Below are 25,286 nucleotides of genomic sequence, written 5' to 3' on the forward strand. Positions count from 1 at the left end.
AGATAGGAAATAAATATGAAAGATTAAAAAGGGTAAATTTAACTAGGAAGGAATAAAATATAAATTAAGGTTAAAAATGAAATAACTGTACAACACAAATTAGAATGAAGGGTAAATTTAACTGGGAAGAATAAGATAAAATATATAAATTAAAGTTGAAAATAAAAAAACTGTACAACAAAATACACAATATAGAACTATATAAGAATGTATGAAGAAATATAAATAAATATATACACAATAACAGCAGCATATACACAATAACAGCAGCGTGATTTAAGTAATGAAGTGAAAACAATGTCCAGAAAGTCCAGTGTGTGTGTAAGAACTATATGTGTGGGTCAGGACTGTGTGGTGGTGTGATTGAGAGACCGTATCGCCTGCGGGAAGAAGCTCCTCCTCAGTCTCTCTGTGTTGGTCTTCAGGGAGCGGAATCGCTTTCCTGACCTCAACAGAGAGAACAGTCTGTTGTTGGGATGGCTGAGGTCCTTCACGATCTTCCTGGCCTTGGTCCAGCACCGCCTGCTGTAGATCGAGTGCAGGTCAGGGAGCTCGGAGCGGATGGTGCGCTCAGCTGACCGCACAACCCTCTGTAGAGCTCGTCTGTCCTGCATGGTGCTGTTCCCGAACCAGGTTAAGATGTTTCCCGTCAGGATGCTCTCTATGGTGCAGGAGTAAAAGTTCCTGAGCACCTTGGAGGGCAGTTGGAAGTCTCTCAAGCGTCTGAGGTGGTAGAGACGCTGACGGGCCTTTTTCACCACGGTGTTGATGTGACAGGACCATGACAGGTCCTGCGTGATGTGAACTCCGAGGTATTTGAAGCTGTCCACTCTCTCCACTGGGCACTCGTTGATGACGGGGGTCTGGTAGTTCCTCTCCTGCTTAGTGCTGAAGTCCACTATCAGCTCCTTTGTCTTACTGACGTTTAGAAGGAGGTTGTTCCTCTGGCACCAGTTCTCCAGATTCCTAATCTCCTTCAGGTAGGCCATCTCGTTGTTATCAGAGATCAGGCCCACCACGACGGTGTCATCAGCAAACTTGATGATGGTGGTGGAGCTGGTAGTGGCCACACAGTCATATGTGTACAAAGGGTACAGCAGGGGGCTCAGGACACACCCCTGGGGGGCTCCAGTGCTGAGAGTGGTGGAGGCTGAGACATGTCCGCCCATCCTTACTGCCTGTTGGAGATCCACTGACACATAGATGAGCTGAGTCCCAGATGCTCCAGCTTGGTGGTGAGTGTGGAGGGAATTATGGCGTTAAATGCAGAGCTGTAGTCTATGAAGAGCATTTTAACATAATTCCCCCTTCTAGTGTCCAAGTGAGTGAGTGATGTGTGGAGGAGATGAGAGATGGCATCGTCTGTGGAACGATTTGGACGGTAAGCGAACTGTAGTGGGTCCAGTGTGTCTGGTAGTGAAGAAATGATGAAGTCTCTGACCAGGCGTTCAAAGCACTTCATCACTACTGAGCTGAGGGCTACAGGGCGATAGTCATTGAGAGAAGCAGGGTGGGGTTTCTTCGGGACAGGAACAATGATGGACTCTTTGAAGCATGTGGGGATCACCGACTGAGATAAAGAGATGTTGAATATCTCAGTGAACACAGGAGCTAGCTGGTATGCGCAGTCTCTTAGGATACGACCTGGGATGCCGTCTGGTCCTGCTGCTTTCCTGGTGTTCACTCTCTTGAAGGCTCTCCTTACTTCATGCTCGGAGATGACGAGCACGTTTCCGGTGCTGGCAGTATCTTCCTGTCTGCAGCCGTTAGCGCCGCTAACACTAGCATTGTTGGAGACCTTAGCTGCAGCCTCGAAGCGAGCATAGAAAGTGTTCAGCTCGTCTGCCAGAGTCACGGCCGCGTTCGTCATACCGGTTGTTGGTGCTTTATAGTCCGTTATTGTCCTTAGTCCCCGCCACAGGCTCCTAGAGTCACGCTGTTGGAGTTGTGACTCTAGTTTCCTCCCGTAGCGCTGCTTCGCCTCTTTCACCGCCCTCCGCACGTTATATGACGCGGCTTTGTACGGGTCCATGTCCCCCGTCGTGAGTCCCGTGTTGTAGGCAGCGGTGCGGGATCTCAGAGCGTCGCGGATGGTTTTATCCACCCACGGCTTCTGGTTGGGAAACGTTGTGATAGTCTTTGTCTCCACGGTATCATCCGCTAGTTTCCCGATGAATCCCACAACCGCTTCCGTAAACACGTTGACATCATCATCGGAGCTGTTTCTGAACATGCCCCAGTCTGCGTCATCGAGTGCGTCCTGTAACGCGGCCACCGATTGATCCGTCCAGCGCGCGACCTTCCTCTGAACTGGAACTTCCGGAATTTAACAGTGGTACTGAATAATTAAGCAAGTCACTTTGTAAATGTCCCAAAAGGCTGGTTGACATCTTCCACCTACCCTACCATAATCAATGCATAATCGATTTCTATAATAATCAATAAGAACAGGTTAATCTGAGAAAATATCTTATGCTGACCCAAGCCACTCTGGATGTCATTCTAAGAAGATGGAAGAAATGAGATCCACAGGTTTAGTGCCCTCGATGGGGAAATGCAGAATAGAAAACATTTGTCTGCTACGCACAAGAGATAGAGAGAGAGATGCAACAGCTGGCTATGAAAGCTTGTTTCCTACGCGCTCCTGGCATATGCAATGAAAACAGTTCTCCAGTCTTTTTGAGGGACATTTGAAAGCTCTTCTTTGGATGTTGGCTGACTTTTGGTTTCGATCCCTGTCAGGATGATCCTGCACTGCTTAAATAACGTTAAGGTCCATCAATATGCTTTTAATGTATTGGCAGTATGTTTGGGATCACTGTCACGTTACAAAAGAACAAAAGAAACAAATCACACACTTTCCAGATGGAAGTGGATCCAAATATGACAATACTCAATTTTGACAAGATCCCCAACACTGCTGGCTGAAATGCAGCCCTAAACCACAAGTGAGTGGCTGGAATATTTTTCAGTCATTACTCCATACAACCTGCTGCCACTGATTTTAAGTCCAGTTCTTCTTTGGCATACCTCAGTTTCTTCTCCCTGTTGTTTTCCTGTAAATATGAGATTCTCGGTTTCAGATTCCCAGATTTCTCCGTTCCTATGTAAGGTTTTTGCTGGAATTTTTCCTTTTTACTAAGACCATGACTTTCAGATACTATTCATCTACTTTAGATATTTTTTAGGCCTACCACGTTTTTGCATTTTTTTCAATTTCCTCACTATTTTTAAATTCACACCTTATACCATGCTGGCAAGGTTTGGGGTAACAGCGCTTTGAATATGACTATTTTATGCCTATCAAGCTGTGTTATGTTTTGCATTTTTCCTAGATTCAATTAAAGAAATGGGAACAAATGTGTTTTAGTGAGAGGCCTGTTAGGTTTTGTATTGTTGATTGTCATTTATGCTTATAAATATCTACTTATACATGCTTAGAGTTTTATAATTAGTTGTAGATTGGTAGAGGTTTGATCCTTGATAGTCTGCAAACTTTGTGTGCATTAGAGAGCACTCTGGGAGCATGGGAGAGGTCGTACCTTCTCTTATTGTTTTATGGTAGGATAAACGTAGCTATATCTGTTTTAGTCTAAGTGCCTTTTCTTTAGATGAACTGCTGGACTTCCAGACCAGCAGGTTTAGGGAAGTCTTTATGGGGTCACACTCTGACCACACACACACACACACACACACACACACACACACACACACACACACACACACACACACTAGTATTGTTCACATGTATACCTATGTAAGATGTTATATGTTAATGACCCTATGCATATTCATGTAACCACAATAAAAGGAGCGCTATGGGGAACCTGGCTGAGAGTCTGACGGAGGTCAAGTGGTGGAACGACACTTGGCTCCAGGCAGGTCTCCCTCATGCACGAGTAACACGAAGAACTTTGCCTACTTGGTGTTCAATGCTTTTGCTGCGTTTTTAAATTGTCTCGTTCCAGCGGTGGGCCTGTGCTAGACAGACCCAACATTAATTGGTCCTTCAAAGCCGGATCCCTAGAATTGACATTCACCGAGGGGAAAAGGAGACATGCCGAAAGACGTCAGCCAAGACGTATAGAAGTTCCTGTAGTAAAGTCCCGAGACATGAGAATTTGTCATCGGGCCGGTGGATTAGCTGTCTGTTTTTTCTCCTCGCTGGATGGTGATTGACGGGATTCGAGATTAATGCAAGAACAGCACCAAGTAAGTACTGTTCAAAGAAGAGCGCTGTAGCTGCGCGGGTTCACGCGGACCTGAGCCGTGCGGTTAATCGCAGGCTTATAAACAAAAGAGAGCAACGCCTATGCTGTGCGGTTTCACGCAGGCAGGTGCAGCTCAGTGACTGCGCGGGTACACGCGAGTCCAGGAGCTCAACGGCCGTGCGGATTCACGCAGGCTGGGGAAAGTTATAGGCCTATTTGTGTTGTTTGTGTACGTCTGTGTCAGTTGTTAAAAGTAATCTGCATTAAGCTTAGGGTTGCTCAAATTCAGTACAATGACATATGAGGTGAAGTGATAGATGAAAAAATTGTGAATGTGTCTGACGTCACAGTGTCTTTGTGCACTGTGTAAAAGTAATTGCCTCCGATTGTGAGAGCGGTGATGTCTTAGTTTGTCACTTTCAGATGAAAAGCAGACCTGAATCAATTTTCCACATGCAGCGGTCGGAAGAAAGTTATAGTTTAACATCACTGGAAACGTTCAGGCCAAGTTTATTATTTACAGCTCCATGTGTCCCTCAACCTCACAAGCGAGCTCTCACTCCTCCCTGAAGACAAGGAATGCAGCTCCAAAGAGCAATAACATGGCAGATAAAGAGACAGCAGCAAAGTCCTGAGCAAAGAGACCCAGCAAGCAGCAGCAGTGTGGACAAACAGCATCAGAGAAGAAGGGCAAACCCACCATCCTGCCTGACTGGATGAATGGCACTGTGTTTCCAACAAGCTGCACCTTCACTGTGCATGTGACAAGAACATTTGAGGAGAACTGAGGAGACTGTTGGAGTTTGACATTTGCCACCTTTGGAGTAAAATGGCAAGAAGAGACAGTGGAGGGACTCATACCAGGTCCCCCCCCCCCCTCGATCTACACACAGCTTGGAGTGATCACACACCTGTTCCTGATAACCTTGCCTGGCTGCCACTACTTAAGGGATTCCACCATCTTTGGAGAATCATTGGAGAACTAACAGTTAGTGAGGCCCCCGTTCTGTCATCTGTGATCACTCTGGTCGTCTTTTTCTCTAGAATAAATACCCCTGTCTACCTGTGCACAGATTCCTGTGGCAAAAACTGTTAGTGAGAGTGGTGAGTGGATCTGTTTTTGTGAGAGAGATTCTGTGGAGAGACTGGACCCTTGGAGAACCTTGCCCTGTGGAATCAGGACCATCCCTGATATTGTTCTTGTGTTTTGGATTGTGCTTTACCTTCACCTTGTAAATAAACATTCTGCAATTGAGTCCTGTTGACCTAGTGGTCCGTTGATAGAACAAATCAGCAATTAACATCAGAATCTGAATCAGAATCAGAAAGGGTTTTATTGCCAAATGTTGAGCAGGTTTACAACATTAGGAAATTGCTGCGGTGCTTCAGTGCAAACATACTGTCATAAATTACGCTTAAATAGACATGAAAATAAAAATAAGAATAAGAATTAAAAGTGCTACGTAGATAGATAGATATATACATGATATATACATGAGTGCAGGTGGTGATCAGTGCCAAACATGGAATGATGCAGTGAACACAGCGTAGGGTCATGTGTTAGTGGTGGGAACAGTCATACGGTTATTGTTCATGTGTCCAACAGCAGAGGGGAAGAAACTGTTCTTATGGCGAGAGGTTCTGGTGCGAATGGACCGGAGCCTCCTGCCTGAGGGGAGCAGGTCAAACAGACTGTGTCCAGGGTGAGAAGGGTCAGCTGAGATCCGAGCTGCACGCCCCAGTGTCCTGGAGGTGTACAGGTCCTGCAGAGATGGAAGTCTGCAGCCAATCACCTTCTCAGCAGAGCGCACAACACGCTGCAGTCTGTTTGTCCCTGATAGTGGCTCCAGCGTACCACACGGTGATGGAGGAGGTGAGGATGGACTCAATGATTGCAGTGTAGAATTGCATCATCGTCCGTGTTGGCAGGTTGAATTTCTTCAGCTGCCTCAGGAAGTACATCCTCTGCTGGGCTTTCTTAATGACGGAGGTGATGGTGGGCTCCCACTTCAGGTCCTGGGTGATGGTGGTACCCAGGAAGCGGAATGAGTCCACAGAGGTGATGGGGGTGTCAGTCAGGATGATGGGGGGAAGTGGAGCTGTGTGTTTCCTGAAGTCCACAATAATCTCCACTGTCTTCTGGGCATTCAGCACCAGGTTGTTGTGGCTGCACCAGGACACCAGACGTTCAACCTCCCTCCTGTAGGCAGACTCATCCCCATCCGAGATGAGTCAAATAACGGTGGTGTCATCTGCAAACTTGATTAGCTTGACAGACTGGTGGGTGGAGGTGCAGCATTTGGTGTACAGGGAGAAGAGCAGAGGAGAAAGAACACAGCTCTGAGGGGAGCCGGTGCTGATGGTCCGGGAGTCCGAGACATTCTTTCCCAGCCTCACATGCTGTTTCCTGTCGGTCAGGAAGTCAGTGATCCACCGGCAGATGGGATCAGGCACATTCATCTGGGAAAGCTTGCCTCGGAGATGGTCTGGAAGGATGGTGTTGAAGGCAGAGCTGAAGTCCACAAACAGGATCCTGGCGTAGGTTCCTGGGGAGTCCAGATGCTGCAGGATGAAGTGTAGGGCCATGTTGATGGCGTCATCTACAGACCTGTTGGCTCTGTATGCAAACTGCAGGGGGTCCAGGAGGGGGGCCGTGAGGGTCTTGAGATAGGAGAGAACCAGGCACTCAAATGACTTCATGACCACAGATGTCAGAGCCACGGGTCTGTAGTCATTTAGTCCAGTGATCCTTGGTTTCTTGGGGACAGGGATTATGGTAGAGGACTTGAAGCAGGCAGGCACATGACATGCCTGCAGTGAGGAGTTGAAAATGCCAGAAAACACTGGGGCCAGCTCGTTTGCACAGTGTCTGAGGGTGGCAGGAGACACACCGCCTGGGCCGGGAGCTTTTCGAGCATTCAGACTCTTAAACTGCTTCCTCACATCTGCTTCATGAATATGAAGAGTTGTGGTGGGAGGAGGTGGTGTGAAATCCTCTTTTGTGTGGGGTGAGGAGGGGGATGTTGTAGGTGAAGTGTTTGATGATGGTGATGGCTCTATGGAGGGGGGAGAGGTGGGGGAATGAGTGTCCAAAGTGTCTCTATTGTTGGGGCCGTTGGAGGTGTGAAGGCTGCCTGATGGCTCGTCAAAACGGCAGTAAAAGTCGTTAAGGGTGTTGGCCAAGAGCAAGTCATCAGTGGAGTGGGGGGTTTTAGGCTTGTAGTTGGTGATATTCCTAAAACTTTTCCACACAGAGGCAGAGTCATTCTCTGAGATCTGCTGCTGCATCTTCTCAGAGTGCTGCTGTTTAGCAATGTCCACTTCTTTAGTTAACCTGTACTTGGCCTCTCTGTAGCAGTCCCTGTCTCCGCTTCTGAACGCCTTTCTCTTTTCCAGCCACAGCTTTTTGAGTTTAGGAGTAAACCAGGGTTTGTCATTGTTATAACTCACCCTGGTGCGTGATGGCACAATGCTGTCCTCACAGAAGTGGATATAGGAGGTGACGGTGTCCGTAAACTCGTCCAAGCTTTTAGAAGCAGCCTTCATTGTGTCCCAGTCTGTAGACTCCAAACACGTGCGAAGCTCCTCCTCAGCCTCGTTGCTCCACAGTTTTTTGGTCCTCACAACAGGTTTGGAGAGCTTCAGCCTCTGTCTGTACGCGGGGATTAGGTGGATCATGACGTGGTCAGAAAGTCCGAGTGAAGCGCGGGGCACTGCACGATAGGCCCCGCTGATCGTGCTGTAACAGTGGTCTAATGTCCTCTCCTCTCTGGTCGGGCATTTAATATACTGCTTGTATTTGGGAAGCTCATGGCTCAGATTGGCTTTGTTAAAGTCCCCAAGAGCAATAATGAGAGAGTCCGGGAATGTCCGCTCCATGTGCAGTATCTGCTCCGCGAGTGCGCACTGAGCTGCCTGCACATCCGCATCTGGCGGGATGTAAACAGCGGCCAAGATGAATGAAGCAAACTAGCGCGGAGAGTAAAACGGTTTGCAGTGAATAAAAAGGTATTCCAGAGAGGAAGAGCAACATGGAATCAGAGTTAGTTTGTAGGATCCTCTCAATTCACAAAGCTTAGCTCAGAAAACATGAAAATGCTCTGGAGAGCAGGGCACAATTGTTCAAAAGCTTGCCAAATTAAAAGATATGATGAAACCTCCAAATTTTGAACCAAATGTTAACCCTACTCCATCTTTGAGTTCCACACAGGTACTGCATTTGGAGCTTCCACAGAAGCCACTTTTTCTGGCGAGCTAGAAAATAGTGGTGGATATCTCACACAGTGTTTTTTAGCTTTTCGGGAACGCAGTAGAACTTTTTCCTCAGGCTGTGTAAAATTGCCTGCATGGTTGAGCTATTGCCTGCAAGTGTTTTGAGAGCTCAGGCAGAGTATAAATGCACTATATAAGAACCAGTTTATTTACCATTTACAAGCCCTGAGATGGGCTCAAGCTGTCCTCAAGTCTAATCGAAAACTCTTTTTTGAGCACTTCATCGCAGAGTATAAAATTTCTGACAAGGGATTGAACCCTGATCAAGGAGTCGAGGAGTGTGGTAAAAGGCAAATTAGCTACAAAGGATCTTAATGACTCACTTGATGCCTTACTTTCTGTGTAAATGTATCAGAATGGATGACCATATATGGGAGCATAGGAGAAGACACTGCAACTGCCATGGATCATCGGCCGAGCCATTTCTGGAACTGAAGGGGTTGCCCTGCAAAAGCTTGGCCGTACAAGAAATGAGTCAGAGGAATTCTGTAACATTTCATTGATGCCTGACCTGTGCCACCAAAAAAGCAGAGCCTGTCAGTAACTGTAGGGATATTGGTGGGTAAAATAAACAAAGCTAACTGTCAACTCTCAGACCCACTCACTTGAAGCATTAGTTGACTCAGACACCGAACAGACTTTTATTGATCAGACTCTGGGTAATGATTCAGTCATTCCCCTGATCACACTTCCCAAAGGATTACAAATTTCTGCAATAAATGGCACGTGGCTCCCACAAATAACCCGTAAAACTCAACCTGTTTCTCTCTCTCTCTGTCTGGCAATCACCCAACACTGAGGCAGGCAACACTGCCCTGGTTCTCAGACACCCTTGGCTCAGCACACATAACCTGAACATTGATGGAACACAAACGGTATCTCCAGTTGGAGTCTCAGGTGTCATCAATCCATTTAAGTAACTGGTATTGCCGTTTGGGACAATACCAGTTGTCTTTCAGACCCTAGTCAGTGATGTCCTGTGTGACTTCATCAATCACTTCTTTGTGTACCATAATAACGTTCTGATTTTTTTCTAAGTCAGTTACAGAACATGAATGTGATGTCTGCCTTCAGCAGCTTCTGGAGAGCCGCCTGTATGTAAAAGGTGAGAAATGTGAAATTCATGTCGAATCAGTGTCATTCCTTGGGCTTCATTGTTGAAAAATGCCAGTTAAAAGTAGATGCCGTGAAGGTGCAAGCAGTGATTGTGTGGCTAGTTCTCTTGAACAGGAAACGGTTTGGTTTTGCAAACTTTTAGCGCTGTTTCATTGGTGATTTCAGTAAAGTCACATTACCATTGAATCAGGTGAGCTCTATTTTTTACCAGATTCAACCTTATCTTAACCTATAGACCCAGTTCCCGTCATGTCAAGCACAAAGTCCTGTCCCGGAAATTCGACACCTTTGACAACTCCTGACAATGTTGCCATCCTCCTGTATCACTGGTTTGTTCACTTGGCAGACTGATCACTAATCTGAGCTAACACAAACGTAAAATTTACATGTCACCCTGAGAAAAACCGCACCATCTTTTTTCTGCAACATCTATTTGGAGGCCATTTCTTGCTAAACATGTCCAAGAATATATTTCTGCCTCTGTGTGTGCAGAAATAAATCCTCCAGCTCTCTTCCTGCAGGGCTGTTAAGACCCTTTCTCATGCATGATTGCCTGTGGTCATACATTATCCTGGACTTTGTTACCGGCGTTCCTCCATTTTCAACAACCCTAATACTGTTGTACTTACATAACTGATTGCTTTTTTATTTTTATTTTTATTTTTTTTTTGTGTCCCGTTTGGATCTTTAGCCATCAGAACTGTTGTCTTAAGGCCAAGAAAGATGCCAAGCGGACGGTGAGAAGGGGGGGAAGAAAGAAAAAAAACAAAAACAAAACAAAACAAAACAAACAACACACCTGGGTCACCTGTATGGAGAAAAAAAACAGAAGAGAAAGCAAACAACAAAGAGCAACATAATAAAAAAAAAAAAAACAGCACCATCACAATAAACTAGCTAGCAGTAGATATCAGTAGATACTAAATAATAAACGATATTGTGCAGCACGCAAGATAGAAAGTGCACAATGTGCTTTGAGGCAGCAGCCAAGAAAGCTGTAGTCCGCGTCTGTGAATACCCGTGCGTACACCTGTGTTCATACAGTACCTGTGTGGATCAGCATGCTTGCATTCCAAAGGTTTCTCCATGTAAAGATCTGCTAGGGAGTGTGGGGAGCCACAGCCCCGTCCTCCAGGGCATGAAGCAGTTATGGAGGAGATCAAAACTCCAGACATCCAGAGGCCCCCAGAACACAAGAGACCAAGGAAGACCAACAGAGGGGCAGCCGCTCAGCAGCCACCGAGCAGAAGCCAGGGGGAGTTGCAGTGACGCGCCCGTGAGCTCCGCCGGCAGCCAGCTGTGCCTGAGTGACCGAGCCCCAGGCCGAGAGGCCGGGGGCACCCCACCTCCGAAGTGGCCCGAGCGAGCCCCAGGCTCCAGGCCCCGATAAGCGGCCGCCAAGGAATGAGCCGGTGTGTACCCGGACACCCACCCCCAGACACAAAGAACCACCAACGCACCGATGTCTGAGGGAGTCCGCCACCGGCAGGGGAAGTGGTGGTGGGTGGAGATAGGCCTCCAAACCTTGGAGGGCCTGAAATGTCCCCAGAGAGGTGGCGTCTGATACCCAACCTGACATATAGACACAGACATACAGGCACACACAGACACAAACATCCATTCCCACCCTCATGCTCTCATATGCACTTACTCCACACTCAACCAACGTGGAGACAGACATAAAGAGACGCTGTACACACGATCACACTCCCCAAGCGTACTCTACGAACCGGGTCTAGGTACCCTTGCCCCTGGAGGGGGGAACTGCACCCAGACCCAGGTGGTGTTACCCTTTTCCCTGCGGTGGGGAGAGGCAGGCCGCCCCGACCCCGTAGCAGCAGGGAGGCCCCACACTCCAGACCGCAGTCAGACGGCCAACTCCTCCTAGCCCCCCCGCTCCAGCAGGCCGCAGAGAACGGGGGTGAGAGAAGACTCCAAACCTCCCTCCACCCGCTCATTGTAGTGTTGATGCATGTGTGTTCTAAGGTGCATTTAAAACCCAGGAGGACATGGAGCTACCTGCCAGAGAGCAGCAGGTAAGCGCATAGTCCCTCCTGCTAGCCCTCAATGTCTACGTGTATTCAAAATTGAGAGGTGGGCAACGACGCCAGGGGTGAGGTGTACACCCTGATGGTAATTTGGACTCCGTGTATCGTGCCCACCCCCAAGATCCTATATGTATGTGTAATGAGAGTGTGAGTAATGTGAATGTCTAAGTTGTGGGATAAAATTGAGGCAGAGGCAGCCAGAAGGGGACAGAGGGGGGGGTAGCCTCCTCTGCACCCTGGTGACATACCCCTACTCCAAGGCCCTGCATATGTGGGTGGTTGTGGTGGAGCGGGAAGAGGGAGGCAGCTGGAGATGGGGAGGGAAGGAAGGGAGGGGCAGGTGACCCCTCCCTGAGGCCAGCTCCCCCGCTGACCCCAGTAGGCACTCCCATACTCCGCGACCCGCCAGGGAAAGGGGGCCCAGGCCCATCCACACCGGGGCCCAGTGTAGCAGCGCCCCCCCGGCCCCACAGAGCCCGGGACAGTCCACCCAACCCCACCACAGAGAAAACTGCACCCACCCCACCATCCACTCATCTTCCAGACTACATGAGACAATAGACGCCCAGGCTGAGATCTTCCTCCACCTCTCCTGTATCTCCCCCTCCTGCAGAGAGTTCCTGAGGAGACGAAAGCTCCTGCAAGATGTGACAATCTCCCCCACTAGTTGAAGAGCCCCCCAGGTGGCTCGACGCACCGGCGGCACCCTGCGCCAGGGATGGGCTCCCATGCACCCACCCGCCCACAACCCCGGCAACACACCAACCAGGACCCAAGGCCCCGAGGCCCGGCCAGGGCCCCAGCCCAGAGACGGAGCGCCCCCAGAACCTCACGCCCATCCCGGACCCACCCAGGGGCAGCCAGGCTACCAGGTCAGTAACCCACGTCCGTCAGCACAGACCCTCCCCTAGCCCCGCTGCACGCAGCCACAAGGAAACAGTCACCCGAGAGCCAACAGAGCCCCCAACCGGACATGACCGCTACCCCGGGTTGAGCCCCCCAAGGAAGATGCCTCCGGGGAACCCCCCGACGCCCTAAGCCTGTCCCTACCCCCACACCAATCACAACAATGAAGGCGGGACCAAACTATGACCCCCCACCCCCACTAGGTGATGGAGCTGATCAAAGGAGCCCAGAGCAATTGATCTGATGTGGTGGTAGAGGCTGTATCAAGACTAATGTAATCTAATAGAAGGTTTCTATATTGGCTAGAATTAAGATTGTTTTTATTTTTCCAGTTCATGAGGACAGTTTTCTTGGCTATGCATAGGGCAGTGAAAACCATATGGGCTATATTATTTTCTGAAGTGACACACTAAGGGGGAAGTTGGAATGTTACATTTCAGACACTTTGATAAGTCTTCACATATCTCGCGCCAAAACTTCTGCACTGGTGGACAGAACCAAAGAGCGTGAATGTAATTGTCTGGTGTATTGCCTTGACAGTGTGAGCAGTTGTTGGAAGATGTAAAGCCCATCTTGAACATCCAATGACCTGTATAGTGCACTCTATGTATGGAAATTAATCATATTATTGTTTTGTAATATGTCAGGGTTATTCCAGATAGGTGTACGTTTGCATGGGATTAATGAAGACTCCGTTATTTTTAGAAACTCCCACCATGCTGTCAGAGAAAAGCTGATGTTGATACTTTTAAAGCATTCATGTCTTTTGATGTTTGAGCTAATAAATGGTAGGTCTGAAATCTCTAGATCCTTGCATAGTGCCTGTTCAACATCTAGCCAGGGCTCATCTAAGAAGGTATGTTTTAACCATTCTGAGATGAACTGAAGCCTGTTGGCTTAGAAGTATTGGTGAAAATTAAGCAGATCTAATCCTCCTCTATCCTTGGTTCTTTGTAGCGTTTTTAAGCTGATACGCGGGGGTTTATCTTTCCAAAGGAATTTGGAAATATATGAATCCAGAGATCTGAACCAATCTTGTGATGGTTTGTTAGGGATAATCAAAAATAAGTAATTTATTTTTGGCAAGATCATCATTTTTATAGTGGCGACCCTTTCCATGAGTGATATGGGTAAAGATTTCCATCTAGTCAGATCGCCTTCTACTTTCTTTAGAAGTGGGATGTGGTTTAATTTAGTTAAGTCTGAAAGCTTAGGAGAAACATTAATACCTAAATATTTAATATTTCCGGATTGCAGTGGGGCAGAGGAAGAATTATGGAAGGAGCAGTTAATGGGGAGAACTGTAGATTTTGGCCAGTTAATTGAATAATCTGAAACTCTTGAAAACCAGTTTATTAGAGTAATTACCTCAGAGAGGTTGGTTTGTGTGTTTTGCAGAAAAAGCAACACATCATCCGCATAGAGACTAATTTTATGTTCTATGTTCTTACATTTTATGCCCTTAATTGTTGTAGCCTGTCTAAATGCTGCTGCTAGAGGTTCGATAAAAATTGCAAAAAGTGAAGGGGAGAGTGGGCATCCCTGTCTGGTGCCCCTCAGGAGACAAGCTGGAGGATGTCTGGTCATTTGTTCTGATACGAGCTGTTGGGGAATTGTATAATATTCTTATCCAGTTTATGAAAGAGTTTCCAAAACCAAATTTGTGTAAAGTTGCGAACAAAAATTTCCAGTTAACTCTGTCAAATGCTTTTTCTGCATCTAGATATAATATTATGGTTTCGATGTTTTTATTGTATGAGTAGTCTATTAAATTAAGTAATCTACGAGTGTTTGTTGAGGAGTGCCGACCTTTTATGAAACCAGTTTGGTCAGGATGAATTAAGAGGGGGGTTATTTTCTCTAATCTCTTTGAGAGAGCTTTGCAGATTATTTTAAGGTCTACATTTAAAAGAGAAATTGGACGATAGCTTGAGGGAAATAAAGGGTCTTTGCCTGGTTTTAGCAGGAGACTAATGTTGGCAGAATTCATATTTGGTGGTAGTCTGCCATTTTCCTCGATTTCCTGCAACATGCCGTGGAATACTGGTGCCAAAATTGTCCAGAATTCTTTGTAGAATTCTGCAGGGAAGCCGTCTGGACCTGGAGCCTTATTATTGGGCATACTTATCAGGGCTTCCTGGAGTTCACTTGGCATCAGTGGCGAATCCAGTTCCATTGCTTGACTCTCTAGTAATTTTGGAAGAGTTACGTTGTCAAGAAACAGATCAATTTCATTTTTAGATGGGTTTATTTGTGGTGAGTATAAAGTTTCATAGAAATCCCTAAAAATGTTGTTTATTCTTCCAGGGTTATATATTGTGTTCCCCGATAAATCTTTAGCAGCACATATAGTTGTTTTTTCTTTCTTTATTTTTAACTGGTTAGCTAGAAATCGACCTGATTTGTTACTGTGTTCAAAATTCTGCAAGCGAAGTCTTTGTATAAGGAATTGTGTTTTTTTTATTAATAGTTTCATTTAATTCTAGTTTTGTCTTGCGTATTTTGTTCAATGTTTCCTGATCTTGGTCGCACGCGTAGGCTTCTTCTAGTGATTTGGTGTTTTTTTCTAATTGCTGAATATTTTTGTTTTCTTCTTTCTTTTTGTGTGATGAGAAAGAAATTATTTTACCTCTCATCATTATCCTGGACTTTGTTACCGGCGTTCCTCCATTTTCAACAACCCTAATACTGTTGTACTTACATAACTGATTGCTTTTTGAAGGCTGCTCATTTTATTGCTCTTCCAAATCTTCTTTCTACTTTCAAGACTGTAAATAAGTAAGTAAAGTTTATTTATTAAGTGCTTTTCACAGACAGGCAGTCACAAAGCGCTGTACACAAAGATTAAAATAAAAAGTACAATCAATAGACATTATGCACAATGTAAAAGGTCAAATATAAGTTAAATAATGTGAAGAATATAAAATACGTAGATCAACAAAAGGCTTGTTTGAATAGAAAAGTTTTTAACTGCTTTTTAAAAGAATCCACAGAGTCAACCAAACGTAACTGGTGGTAGACTGTTCCACAGCCTTGGTGCAACAGACTGAAAGGTTCTATCCCCTTTTGTCTTCAGTCGTGTTCGGGGAACAACCAACAGACTCTGAGTCTGTGAGCGGGGACGACGAGCAGCAGTGTATTTTGTAAGAAGCTTGGATAAATAATCTGGGGCCGTTTAATGCTCTGTATGATAAAACAACGCTTGCTAGAACGAGTTAGTAGTCTGGCTGCTGCGTTTTGTATTGCCTGGAGGAGAGAGAGAGAGATGATTTATCCAAGCTGGTAAACAGGGAATTACAGTAATCTAAACGCGATGACACAAATGCATGAATGAGTTTTTCCAGTTCAGCTGACGAGACCATATGTCGCAGTTTAGAGATGTTTGTTAAGTGAAAGAAACACTGCCCACTTGCTCACTGATCATGTACTCTGGCTATACGACATCCCCTTGGACATAATCTTTGACTGTTGGCCCTGGTTCACCTCGCAGGTATAGAAACAACACTGTTCAGCAATTGCAGCCAGGTCAGTCTTTCATCCTCAGAGTAAGTGTCAAACTGAGTGAGTAAATCAGGAGCTGGAAGCCAGCTTTTGCTGTGTCACTTCGGCTACTGGACGGTCCCCATTTGAATCATCACTTGGGCATCATCTTCCACTATTCCCCACTACAAAAGGTGAGCTCTCTGTCCCTTCCATGCAGCACCACCTTCACCACAGTCGCACCTTCATATCCTCCAGGTCAGAAATTGGTTTTCTACCAAAAAATGTTTCATTGCATACTGAGTCAAAGAAATGATCTCTCAACTTCGTTGGATCTTTTGAAATTAAATCCATGACCAACCCAGTGTCTGCTCACCTGAAACTGCCTTGTAACTTGACGATTCATACATTTTTCCATGCCTCTCAGTAAAAACCACTCTGTTATGTCTAGGCCCCCCACGAGCCCAGTTCAATGACAGCCAGCCAGCCTTCCCTGTAACACGAATCCCAGACACTATGGGAGAGGCTTCCAATATGTGGTTGACTGGGAAGGTTATGGTCCAAAAGAACACTCCTGGGTGTCACAGATAGTCAGGGAATTCCACCGTAGGCATCCCAACAAGGTTGGAGTGTCGCCATGAGGCCCTGTGGAATCAGGACTTTTTCTATATTATTATTGTGTTTGAATTATTGGTTTATCTTCACTCTGTCCTCAGTAAACCTTTCGATTGAGTGCCTCCTGCCTAGTTACCCCTTGACAATACACAAACATAGAACATAGAAGCAGGTTAAGATGTACCTGATGTTAACACAGAAATGCCACCAAATAATGAACCAGTTAAAATTGGATTCACCAGGCTTTATTTCTTCATTATGAAAGCAGGTTTAAAGTAAAAAACCAAAAATGCAGCGACAAACTACAATACGGGATAATCTGTGATTTATTATAAAATTAGTATAATAAAACCTTAACTTTCAGTTATTTTTGTATCAAAGAAAACTGTCATTACACAAGCAGTTCAAAGGATTTGGGTTTTGTTTTTGTCTATTTCCACACTTGTACTTCCATATCTTTTTTGTTCTCCGCAGGCAGAGTCATGGCTGAAGCTGTCATCTCAGCCTGCCCTGTGACCGCACTGATGACCTTTGCACTTCTGCTGAATCTGAGTACAGTACTTTACTGGGTAGATGGCAGAATTCCATCAGATCATTTAACCTCCTTTGGCACTATGTGGATCCCAATGAAAACCTGTTATCACTTCACAGCTTTCCTTAACTCCTTGTTTCAGTCTGTTCCACAGCTCCTCGTTTCCTGAAATCAAGCTCATCTGCTGTTCTGATTTACCTGCTTGTCGGAAGAGCTCAGTAGCCATCATCAACCTCCCTCACCTGACTGCCCACTCTCTGGCACTACATGCTTTGCCATTCATCCATTCTCTTCTGCTTATCCTTGGGGGTGCTCTAGTCTATCACAGGGTGAGAGGCAGAGTAATCCACCAGCCAACCAGACTCCCCCATTGACTCAAACCTGGACCCCCCCGAGGATAACTCCATTCCTTGTCCTCTGACAACATTTTCATTCCAACGTTGACCTTGAGTAATCTTGCCTCTTTTCTCTCACAGATAGCACTTCCATGCTGCCCACCGGTTCCCAAGGCCATTAACTTAGTGCTCAATAAAGCTTTTAAATCACTATCAGTGTCCTGAATCTGTCTATTGTGTCCAAACATTGTAGGTAAATGGCCTGTATTTGTATAGCACTTTACTTGGTCCATAAGGACCCCAAAGCGCTTTACACATTCAGTCATCCACCCATTCACACAGACATTCACACACTGGTGATGGCAAGCTACATTGTAGCCACAGCTGCCCTGGGGCGGACTGACAAAGTGGTCTTAAGGTGTGCTGACTGGGGACTACTAATGCTTATCAATAATAATAATAGAAGGAAACATTTTAAAAGATATAAAACAATGTGCTTACATTTTTGCTGAGGTAACCAGTGGAGATATTCCTGCATTGTTTGTCCTCAGAGTGGCAGCATCCTCCACATCTGTAGACGGACACACATGGTGGCTTATAGAAGACGTTGGTAGGAGCACCAAACTCTCTCCCCACATCAATACACACTTCTCTGGGAGAACACTGAGTCTTCCTCCATTCTGACTCTATACCTGCACACAGAGAGACAGTCAGACCACTGTTACAGTGACTTGTTGTTCTTCCTAATGTAGTATTTATCATGTATATTGTGGAGAGAAAAGCAGACCTAATAACAATCATTTGAATAGATACATTTTGTTTTATTACAGTGGCTATGATTTCTGTGCAAGATGTCAAATCCTAGTTGACTCATTCAATCTCAAATGAGCATGGGCCTTGGATTAGATTTAGAACTGGATACATTCACTAAAGCTTAATTATAGTAATTCTAGATGATCCAAAATCAAAGAAGACTCACTCTCCTCTTTATGAAACTGAAAGAATTAAGAAGTAGAATTTGAAGAAAGAACATAATAAACAAAACATAAACATACTTTTCAGGATATCCAAGTTGAGGTAGACAGCAGCAAATGTTGGCTCTTCTGTATCACCCAGTGGCCTAAGCTGACGGACCTGTGACTGCTGGGAGAGTTTGGAGGATGAAGATGCAGCAGCAGAAAGTTTGGATTTACACTTCACAGCAGCCCAGTATGAAGGATAGATGAGACTCATCAGCTCATCTACACTGGAGGCTGAACGCAAACTCTGTTCCAAGTCTGGCGTTGGTGAAGTGTCCTAAAAGTGAAAACAGACACCTTTACTCAGAACACTGCTTTCACTGAGAATTATTACATATTTTATAATAGTCAAATGAAGAGGGCTAGAAACACTTTTCTACCTAAATGAATGATCGTAAAATTGTATTTTTGCAAGCTAGAAATTTCAATGAGGTAACAGTCAAGGCCAAAGACTGGTTTCAAGTTTGGATCAACACAATTCAAATCAATATTGGAGTTAAGGCAAACATCCCAAACTAATTCATTTCAAATTGTCCAAAGCATGCCCTAAAACTTAAAGGTTATTTTCTTAAACGCAAATAAAAATTTCCTACTTTTTAATGTCAATGTTAAATACCCCTAAATTCTTCACAACAAAATCTTTAATCAGAGTCTCAGAAATATGACTCTGACAAGACTATCAGCCTAATGACTCAAAGCCTTTTCCTATGTAACCTATGTATACTGGGGACCTTTATTCATTTTGTATATCACCTGTTTTTGTGGGAGCACTTTAAATGGCTTTGACTTTATGACTTTTATGAATATAGAAAAGGATTCTTCAGCATTCTTCAGCACTGCAGCTTTCTTTTTTTTTTTTTTTTTTTTTTTTTTTTTTTTTTTGTAAATGACATCAGAAACAGCAGTATGCGACATTACGTGATGGCAGAGCTTCAGTTCATCCTTTGTCATTTTTTTTTTTTTTTAAATAAATAGGACAGGGGGAATGAATGAGAGAAAGAGGGGGAGAGAAAGAAAGAAAACCAAAGGGGAGAAGAGACTGTGAGAAGGGGGGGGAAGAGAGAGAAAAAAAAAAGAACTCCTGGGTCACCTGTATGGAGAAAAAAAAAAAAACAACACTGCAGCTTTCTTACTGCTGCCAGTTGGAAGACTCGAGGGTGAAACCACAGGAACACTGGGAAAAAACACTTTTCTTTTCTACTACAAAAGTATCTGAAGTAACAAGACATTTTTGTTGCATCAACAACAAATAAAGTTTGTGCAAGATCAGTGAGGCAGTTCATCTTATTGGTTTACCATGAGCAAACACTTGCTTTGGATATCACAAATGAAGAACACGTGCTAGTGGTTACTCACTGCCAAATGTCTGTCAGTATGACGAGGATCTTAACCAAAGGGCAGGAGGGTGGGAAGAATTACAGTATGCATCACTTATAAGGTTTCTAGTCTGATGGAGTTATTGAATAGATAAAGCAATTTACTGCTGTGAACGTAGGCAGCCATACAACATATTTAAAACACCTTAAAAAAGCCCACTGAAAAAAGAAACAATACAAAACAAAATGCAAAATAATAATAATAATAATAATTAACGGAGAACTGGAACATCAATTCTACCTCAAATAACACTGGAGCTGCTAGTCCATTACTCCGTCAGTCAGTTTGTGCGTTTTGGGTGACTTTGACATATCAATGCATTAGTCCACAGGTGAGCCCATTTTAAATGGCTAAACTCCATTTAGCTTTTCAGAAGTGTTTGGTTAACTCATTCTTTTGGCTGCTTCTCCAAGCTTGGGTGTCTGTGCAGATCCCATCTTCTACTGCAGATAATATGCTGTTTATGGATGACATATTTTGATTTTTCATTTACTCTGTGGGGTACTAAAGACTTCCAGTCTATTGGTGGAAACAGACTGGAAACAGTCTTTAGTCTTTTTTTCTTCTTTTTTTTTTTGCCTGTCCCGTTTCGTTCTTTTGCCATCAGAATTGTTGTCTAAAGGCAAAGAAAGATGCCCAACGGATTTACTTTACCAAAATGGACCATCCCAGCCTTGCCGTATTGGTCTATTTGATTCACCTTTGCTTTTATTGTTTATTTTATTTTCATTTGCTGAACATGGGACAGACTTGACTGGGGAAAAGAAAAGGGAGAAAGAAAGAGGGAAAGAAAAAGAGAGGGGAAGAGGGACGGTGATAAAGGGCAAAAACCAAAAACCAACAAAACAAACAGACAAAAAATACAAATATCAATCACCTGGATCACCTGTTGAAAAAGAAAAAAGAGAAAACAAGCAAAAAAAGAGAGCAATATAAAAAATAACATCATCGCAATGATCTATGTGAATATAACAGTAAATACTAAATATTAAACATTATTGTGCAGCACGTAAGATCGACAGCGCACAGTGTGCATTGAGGTAGAAGCCAAAAAGGGTGTACTTTGTGTCTGTGAGAACCCGTCTGTACACCTGTGAGCGTGAGCGAGCTTATATTTAAAAGGTTCCTTCATGTAATGATCTGCTAGAGGGTGTGGGGAGCCATAGCCCCGTCCTTCTGGGCATGAAGCAGTTATGGAGGAGATCAAGGCCATCAGAGGCCCCAAGAGCAAAGGAGACCAAGGAAGACCAACAGAGGGGCAACCGCGCCACTATCCCGGAAAGAGCTGAGGAGAGCCCCAGATGAGGGGTTGCTCAGCAGCTGCGGAGCAGAAGCCAGGGGGGGTTGCAGTGACGTGCCCGTGAGCTCCGCCGGCAGCCAGCTGTGCCAGAGTGACCGAGCCCCAGGCCGAGAGGCCGAGGGTACCCCACACCCGAAGGAGCCCGAGCGAGCCCCAGGCTCCAGGCCCCGACAAGCAGCCACCAGGAGTGAGACGGTGGGTACCTGGACGCCCGTACCCGGACACAAAGAACCACCAATGCACCGATGTCTGAGGGAGTCCGCCACTGGCAGGGGGAGTGGTGGGGGGAGATAGGCCTCCATACCATTGAGGGTCTGAGATGTCCCCAGAGAGGTGGCGTCTGATACCCAACCTGACATATAGACACAGGCATACAGGCACACACAGATACAAACATCGATTCCCACCATGCTCTCATATGCAATTACTCAGCACTCACCCAACGTGGAGACAGAAATAAATAGACACTGTACACTCAATCACACTCCCCAAGCGTACTCTATACCCCAGGTCTAGGTACCCTTGCCCCTGGAGGGGGAAACTGCACCAGACCCAGGTAGTGTTACCCTCTTCCCTGGGGTGGAGAGAAGCAGACGGCCCCGACTCCGCAGCAGCAGGGAGGCACCACACTCCAGACCCCAATTGGATGACCAACTCCTCCTCCCAGCCCCCCCACCCCAACAGGCAACAGAGAACGGGGGTCTGTGAAGACTCCAAACCTCCCTGTAGTGTTGATGCATGTGTGTCCTAAGGTGCATTTAAAAGCCAGGGGGGCATGGAGCTACCTGCCAGAGAGCAGCAGGTAAGCGCATAGCCCCTCCTGATAGCCCTCAATGTCTACATGTATTTAAAATTGAGAGGTGGGCAATGACGCCAGGGGTGAGGTTGTACACCCTGATGGTCTTCTGGACGACGTGTAGCATGCCCACCCCCAAGGTCCGATATGTATGTGTTATGAGAGTGTGAGTAATGTGAATGTCTAAGTTGTGGGATAAAATTAAGGCACAGGCAGCCAGAAGGGGACAGAGGGGGACATCCCCCCCAGATGTCCCCCTGCACCCTGGTGACACACCTTTGCCCTAAGGTCCTGCATGTGTGGGTGATTGTGGTGGAGCGGGAGAGGGAGGCAGGTGACCCCTCCCTGGGGCCAGCTCCCCCGCTGTCCCCAGTAGGGAAAGGGGGCCCAGGCCCATCCGGACCGGGGCCCAGTTCAGCAGCGCCGCCCGGCCCCACAGAGCCCGGGACAGCCCACCCGACCCCACCACAGAGAAAACTGCACCCACCCCATCATCCACTTATCTTCCAGACTACACAAGACCATAGACACCCAGGCTGAGTTCTTCCTCCACCTCTCCTATATCTCTCTCCACCTGCAGAGTCAGTTCTTGGAGAGAGGAGACCTCCTGCAAGATGTAACAGCCTCCCCCACTAGTTGAAGAGCCCACCAGGTGGCTCGATGCACCGGTGGCATCCTGCACCAGGGCTGAGCCCCCATACACCCACCCGCCCACAACCCCGGCGACACACCAACCAGGATCCAAGCTCCCAAGCCCCCGAGGCCCAGCCAGGGCCCCAGCCCGGAGACGGAGCATCCCCAGAACCCCCCACCTGCCCCGGACCCACCCAGGGACAGCCAGGCTCCCAGGTCAGTAACCCACGTCCGTCAGCACAGACCATCCCCTAGCCCCGCTGCACGCAGCCACGAGGAAACCATCACCTAAGAGCCAACAGAGCCCTTAACAGGCCATGACCACAACCCCGGGTTGAGCCCTCCAAGGAAGACGCCTCTGGGGAATCCCCCGACACCCCAAGCCTGTCCTCACCCTCACACCAATCACAACAGTGAAGGTGGGACCAAACTATGACCCCCTACCCCAATAGGTGATGGAGCTGATCAAAGGAGCCCAGAGCAATTGATCTGATGTGGTGGTAGAGGCTGTATCAAGACTAATGTAATCTATTAGATAATTTCTATATTGGTTAGAATTAAGATTATTTTTATTTTTCCAGTTCACGAGGACTGTTTTCTTGGCTATGCATAGGGCACTGAAAACCATATGGGCTATATTTTTTTCTGTAGTGACATAATCTAAGCTGCCCAACAAACACACTAAAGGGGAAGTTGGAACGTTACACTTCAGACACTTTGATAAGTCTTCACATATCTCGCGCCAAAACTTCTGAACTGGTGGACAGAACCAAAGAGCGTGGATATAATTGTCCGGTGTATTGGTTTGACAGTGTGAGCAGTTGTTGGTAGACGTAAAGCCCATCTTGAACATCCGATGACCTGTATAGTGTACTCTATGTAGTATTTTGTATTGAATTATTTTAAGACTGGGATTTCTAAATAAATGAAAGGTTTTTAAGCGTATCTGAGACCAGAAGTTTTGGTCTAAGTTAACTGATAAATCCGCTTCCCATTTTGCAATAGGAAGTGATACAGGGAGTGCAGAATTATTAGGCAAGTTGTATTTTTGAGGAATAATTTTATTATTGAACAACAACCATGTTCTCAATGAACCCAAAAAAACTCATTAATATCAAAGCTGAATGTTTTTGGAAGTAGTTCTTAGTTTGTTTTTAGTTTTAGCTATTTTAGGGGGATATCTGTGTGTGCAGGTGACTATTACTGTGCATAATTATTAGGCAACTTAACAAAAAACAAATATATACCCATTTCAATTATTTATTTTTACCAGTGAAACCAATATAACATCTCCACATTCACAAATATACATTTCTGACATTCAAAAACAAAACAAAAACAAATCAGCGACCAATATAGCCACCTTTCTTTGCAAGGACACTCAAAAGCCTGCCATCCATGGATTCTGTCAGTGTTTTGATCTGTTCACCATCAACATTGCGTGCAGCAGCAACCACAGCCTCCCAGACACTGTTCAGAGAGGTGTACTGTTTTCCCTCCTTGTAAATCTCACAGTTGATGATGGACCACAGGTTCTCAATGGGGTTCAGATCAGGTGAACAAGGTGGCCATGTCATTAGTTTTTCTTCTTTTATACCCTTTCTTGCCAGCCACGCTGTGGAGTACTTGGACGCGTGTGATGGAACATTGTCCTGCATGAAAATCATGTTTTTCTTGAAGGATGCAGACTTCTTCCTGTACCACTGCTTGAAGAAGGTATCTTCCAGAAACTGGCAGTAGGACTGGGAGTTGAGCTTGACTCCATCCTCAACCCGAAAAGGCCCCACAAGCTCATCTTTGATGATACCAGCCCAAACCAGTACTCCACCTCCACCTTGCTGGCGTCTGAGTCGGACTGGAGCTCTCTTCCCTTTACCAATCCAGCCATGGGCCCATCCATCTGGCCCATCAAGACTCACTCTCATTTCATCAGTCCATGAAACCTTAGAAAAACCAGTCTTGAGATATTTCTTGGCCCAGTCTTGACGTTTCAGCTTGTGTGTCTTGTTCAGTGGTGGTCGTCTTTCAGCCTTTCTTACCTTGGCCATGTCTCTGAGTATTGCACACCTTGTGCTTTTGGGCACTCCAGTGATGTTGCAGCTCTGAAATATGGCCAAACTGGTGGCAAGTGGCATCTTGGCAGCTGCACGCTTGACTTTTCTCAGTTCATGGGCAGTTATTTTGCGTCTTGGTTTTTCCACATGCTTCTTGCGACCCTGTTGACTATTTTGAATGAAACGCTTGATTGTTCGATGATCATGCTTCAGAAGCTTTGCAATTTTGAGACTGCTGCATCCCTCTGCAAGATATCTCACTATTTTTGACTTTTCTGAGCCTGTCAAGTCCTTCTTTTGACCCATTTTGCCAAAGGAAAAGACGTTACCTAATAATTATGCACACCTGATATAGGGTGTTGATGTCATTAGACCACACCCCTTCTCATTACAGAGATGCACATCACCTAATATGCTTAATTGTTAGTAGGCTTTCGAGCCTATACAGCTTGGAGTAAGACAACATGCATGAAGAGGATGATGTGGACAAAATACTCATTTGCCTAAAAATTCTGCACTCCCTGTATTGATTTATCTGTTTTAGAAAATATTCTGTATATTCTGGATAGTAATTTGGGGGTTTTAAGAGTAA

At 45.7% G+C, this 25,286-nt stretch overlaps 1 protein-coding gene across 1 annotated transcript in view; it reads right to left on the reverse strand.

The window, feature by feature from the left end:
• The window catches only part of vegfc (vascular endothelial growth factor c), a 105,339-nt gene that overhangs the window by 54,834 nt on the left and 25,219 nt on the right, over positions 1-25,286 (reverse strand). The window contains exons 2-3 of the mRNA XM_085356705.1: positions 18,571-18,811; positions 18,017-18,207 (exon numbers count right to left, since the gene is read on the reverse strand). Of these exons, the coding sequence (XP_085212831.1) occupies positions 18,017-18,207; positions 18,571-18,811 (432 nt within the window). The remainder of the gene's footprint in view (positions 1-18,016; positions 18,208-18,570; positions 18,812-25,286) is intronic.

The sequence above is a fragment of the Diplotaxodon limnothrissa genome, linkage group LG6, assembly GCF_057381915.1.
Source record: "Diplotaxodon limnothrissa isolate DT_005_m linkage group LG6, D_limnothrissa_male_GT1.1, whole genome shotgun sequence".
NCBI lineage: Eukaryota > Metazoa > Chordata > Actinopteri > Cichliformes > Cichlidae > Diplotaxodon > Diplotaxodon limnothrissa.